The 4,446-nt window shown below is 35.4% G+C and overlaps 1 protein-coding gene across 5 annotated transcripts in view; it reads right to left on the bottom strand.

Annotated features, from left to right (window-relative positions):
- Nucleotides 1-2,037: 2,037 nt before the first annotated feature.
- LOC111453177 (DNA-(apurinic or apyrimidinic site) lyase, chloroplastic) overlaps nucleotides 2,038-4,446 on the bottom strand; it is a 9,458-nt gene continuing 7,049 nt past the window's right edge. For all 5 annotated transcript variants that reach the window (XM_023094167.1, XM_023094192.1, XM_023094176.1 and 2 more), the window contains exons 8-12: nucleotides 3,996-4,133; nucleotides 3,827-3,874; nucleotides 2,703-2,783; nucleotides 2,416-2,575; nucleotides 2,038-2,278 (exon numbers count right to left, since the gene is read on the bottom strand). In XM_023094167.1, coding sequence (XP_022949935.1) covers nucleotides 2,157-2,278; nucleotides 2,416-2,575; nucleotides 2,703-2,783; nucleotides 3,827-3,874; nucleotides 3,996-4,133 — 549 coding nt within the window. In that variant the 3' untranslated portion in view covers nucleotides 2,038-2,156. The remainder of the gene's footprint in view (nucleotides 2,279-2,415; nucleotides 2,576-2,702; nucleotides 2,784-3,826; nucleotides 3,875-3,995; nucleotides 4,134-4,446) is intronic.

The following is a 4,446-nucleotide window of genomic DNA, read 5'->3' as shown; positions in this document are numbered from 1 at the left end:
AGTATTGGATACTCTATTTATTACTTATTGACATTGTATACTTGTACTTGCAGTTATGAGGATTAGTCTAGGGACATATTAGGGACAACTACTAGATTGACCAGGTACCATGACCCATGACCATGAGACAAGAAACCATACCAAGTTCCTGGAAATGATTAAGGAGTAGTGTAACTTAGCATGCACCATGGACACGATCAAGAGCCTATCAGCAGACTACTCACTGAGTCTTGTACTTTCACAACCTTATTTCTTAAGTTACTTAGAGAACGAATAGCAACTTAAAAACTTAAAAAGACAAAAGACGGTAAAATAAAATTGCATGTAAGAGAAAAGGTTATAAAACATAAATACATTTTCCTTAAAAATACAAAATAAAGGTTATGAGTTTGAATACACTAGGCCCGATAAACAAAACAACTTAAAATATTAAACAATTAAAATTTTGGTGTTGATTTGTATGACACCTACTCTAGATCTGCTCCATCCTTAACTAGTTCGTTCATGTTAACTTGAAAATATGAAAATATAGAATGGGTACAAAGACTCATGAAAGAAACCTACTTGTAAGCTCTTAATCGTGTTCATGATAGATGCTAAGGTACCACACTCTTTTCTTGTCATGTATTTGTTCATTGAGAACTTAGGTCCTTAAGTTATATTCTTGAGAACTTAGGCTCTTAATCATAATTGTTTAGTAGTTATTGACTTTCATAAGTTTAGAAAATGGTTAGTCTTTTTGTTAAGGAGAATTGTTAGTAGTTGTTAGCGGGTGGAAAGTTTAGGAGATTTGTTAGTCTCCACCGTAAATATTTATGAGATATACTCTATTTGTACAGTTATAAAGAGAATTAAAAATCTAAATGCTTACTATTTTTTTGTTCTAAAAGATTTCTTACCCCAAGTTGTTCATTTGTTTCTTTTATTTGTTTCGACATATTTCGATCGTGGTCATTTCCAACATGAACATTATTAATAGCTTTCATTTCATTCGTTTACAGGGCCCCTGCTACATCCATTTCATTAGGAATTGCTGGATCATAATTCAATCAAAAAAATTCTAGACTTAGTTGGTTGGTACCAAGTCCCCCGTGGTTTGTACTTGAAGGTGGCTATGATTTTGTAAACTGAGTTTTTATATTTTTTTGTGTGCTATTGGTCATTGGGGTTGTGCATTCTCTACGTTTCCTATTTGTGAATGGTTTCTCTTTAGAGATATTTTTTGGGCTAACAGGTCATGTATTTATTTGGGTTATGAAGTCCTCTTGGTTGCTACAAAAGTCTTCTATAAAGTTTTGGCTCTCTTGTAACATCCGACACATTTATACTTTATAAATGACTTAATGATCTTTAATAGTGCAACTAAATTTGAGACCTTTTTAAGCTTGCATGCTAATCCTAACAAGAGTTTACTCTTTTTTTGGGGGGTCTCCTTGGCTTCTCTCCCAATACATTATCTTTTCATGAGCTCATTTCGTAAACCAGACTAGTTAGTTTGCATACTCTTTATCCTGCGCAGGTAGGTTACAACTCAATCAATTTGTTGTCTAGAGTTTTTAGGTCTTGTGGGCTTCCCACTCACGTTTTTCCAATGTAAACGAATCCAACATCGTGAAATACTATGTGCAACTTTATGAAAAAGATGATATTATAGATGTCATTTTAAGAGAAAAAATGATTATCACCCAACGCATCAACTCAAATATAAACCGTTAGTAGTATTTAGAGGATTCATAGATGGATCCACCAAAAATTGTCCAATTCAAGGCATTGAAATCAAAACTTGTATAAATCATGCAGTAAATAGTAATCTGTGTATAAAACATGCTTTGGGTGAAATGAGATCAAAAGGAACTAGCAATGAGAGGGGAAAAAAAAAAAAAAAAAAGCAAGCAAGACATTGAAACAAAAATATAATGGCTAAAGCAGTCAAGACACTAACTTTTAACTACCTAATGTCACCTAAATTTCCATGCATGGATAAATATAATGGACACTTCTTTGCAAGAGGATGCCAATCAAAATGACATTTCAAGATGAACTCCAAATATAAACTCCATTTCAAAATGAGCCCTTGTTTTAAATATTTCACAAACCCGAAGGTTAAGAGTTGGGTACATATGAAAGGAAATAAAAAAGGTAAATGAAAAAGGAAGCTACAATTTGAGAACCAGGCCAATTGGGCAATGATCACTGCCCCCCACATCAGGGAGTATGTAAGACTCATGCACCTTCTCTGCTATTGTTCCCGATACAAGAAAATAGTCGAGTCGCCATCCTGTTTATTAGAGAAAAATGTTTCATCCACCCTCCAAAGTTACCCCAAATTTACCAAAATGCTGAATTTTAGGACAGCAGTGCAAAGGAGAGAACACATAGATAAGTAATAAAAACAGATGCAGATTGAGTTTTTACCTCTGTTGGTTTTGCGTCCACCATGACGATAACCCCAATATGTATACCCAACAACATCAGGGTGTTTTTGTCTAAATGTATCGACAAACCCCTTTTCCAAATAGCTCGTCTCGAACGATTGCCTTTCTTCGTCTGTGAAACCGGCACTTTTTCGGTTTCCCTATTCAATCCAACCATACATGGCCAGTAAGTAAATTGAAAAAATGCAACAGAAAGCTAATTGTACAAAGCACAATATGAGACTTTGAATGAAGCTCCTTCACAGAGCACTAAATTTGATCACTTGCCGCAGGATTATAGATGTCTATCTCTTGATGAGCACAATTCAGATCACCAGTCAAAATCACCGGCTTCAATTTTTCCAACTCCTACACAAAATGTTAATATATAAATTAAGGAAACCGAACCATGTAACATTTTAGTTTTACGCACTGAACAATGTTTATACAAAGTGCTTCATAAGATTGCACATTTGACCAAGAAGTACTTCAAAAGTACTTATAAGAATATAGAACATTTGTTACTCAAAATTTTTACTTCCATAAAGTTGCGAATCTTCACATAATTTTACATTTCTTCCATTGAAATCAGCCATTGGTTTTAAAGCTATGGCTATAAGCTAGGAAATGGAATTTAGGGCTTTTTCCTACTGGCCAAATTAGGAGTTGAGACCTACACCAATCGTTTTCCACTCATAAGAAATGTTTTCCATTTAGGCATTGATGGCTGAGGAGCTGTGAATTAAAGGGAATTAGTGAAGGACTTTTTGGGTAAGAAATTAGCTCTTTACTGTGAATGGGGAAATTCTCCCACTCCACTCAATCTCATTGCCTCGAACTTATTTCTGCAATCCCAACGCCTCAAACTAAAACAAGAATGGTTCAATCAACAAAAGAATAAAACCAAGATGATAGTTACAAAAAATATGATTAATGAACGCCCCCAAAGAATCATGAAACGTCATACGCCCTACCAATCTAAGCATGGTTCAATGGATAAGACACCAATTTACCATTCAGAAGATTAATGGTGTTCAATCCCCCACCCGTTGAACTAAAAAAAAAAAAAAAAAAAGACTCCACCTTCCCAAACCTCCTCCAAAGATCTCTAACCCCTCTCGAAATTCTACTATTCCTCTCATCAAACTCCTCACAAAATAGCACCAACTTTACTGAGACCAAACAGAAAACTATCTGCCATTCTACTGTCATCTGCAAATAACACATCATTCGGCTGTAGCACAAAAGGAATGTTGCTGATACAGTCTTGGGTGTTCACTCTCCCAACTTGTCGAACGCACAAATGTGTTTATCCCCCACCCAACAATCCTCCCAAAAGTCGTCTCAAACTGTCTTTTCTAAAATATGGAATAATAAAGGAATAAAATGAAAGAATAATAATGCATACTTACCTTCATATAATTACTGAGAGATGGGTCCCATTGGGTAATTCTGTATGACTACAGGTGAAATCAGAGATAGCAGTGCAAGAAGAGGCATTCACATCAAAATAGAGCATAAAATCAAGCATTCATTTTATGATGAAATAAATAAGGCTAACTACAATTGGGAAGTGAATACCAGTCTCTTCAATCCGTCTCCAGAATTGGGAACATAAACATTTAGTAAATAAAACGATTCAAATTCCACCATCACAAGCCGCCCTTCACTATCATGCTCTGATATGCCTACACCATATCTGACTGAAATTGGCTCTATCTGAAGAATAAAAGAAACGATTTGAAATGCATAAAATATGATGGCAATATGAGTAACTACAAGTGTCCGCAGGTAATAGTAGCTTTGCACTGAAATAGTTTCTTTTTTAATAAATAAGAAATCGGGCTTTCATTGAAGAAGAAATGAAAGAACCTAGCAGATAAGTAATCTAGTCCAGAAAGAGGCTCCAATCATGTAAAATAAAATAAGAGCAAGCAGATAATTACAGAAGATGAAACATAGAACCTAGTAGTGGACTAGAGCTCCCTATGGTCTCTCTTATCACCCCCCCCCCCCCCCCCCCCCCCCCCCC

Source organism: Cucurbita moschata, unplaced genomic scaffold, assembly GCF_002738365.1.
Source record: "Cucurbita moschata cultivar Rifu unplaced genomic scaffold, Cmos_1.0 Cmo_Scf00001, whole genome shotgun sequence".
NCBI classification, from domain to species: Eukaryota; Viridiplantae; Streptophyta; class Magnoliopsida; order Cucurbitales; family Cucurbitaceae; genus Cucurbita; species Cucurbita moschata.
Note: the sequence above shows the minus strand (reverse complement) of the source record. Positions and strands in the feature narration are given on the sequence as shown.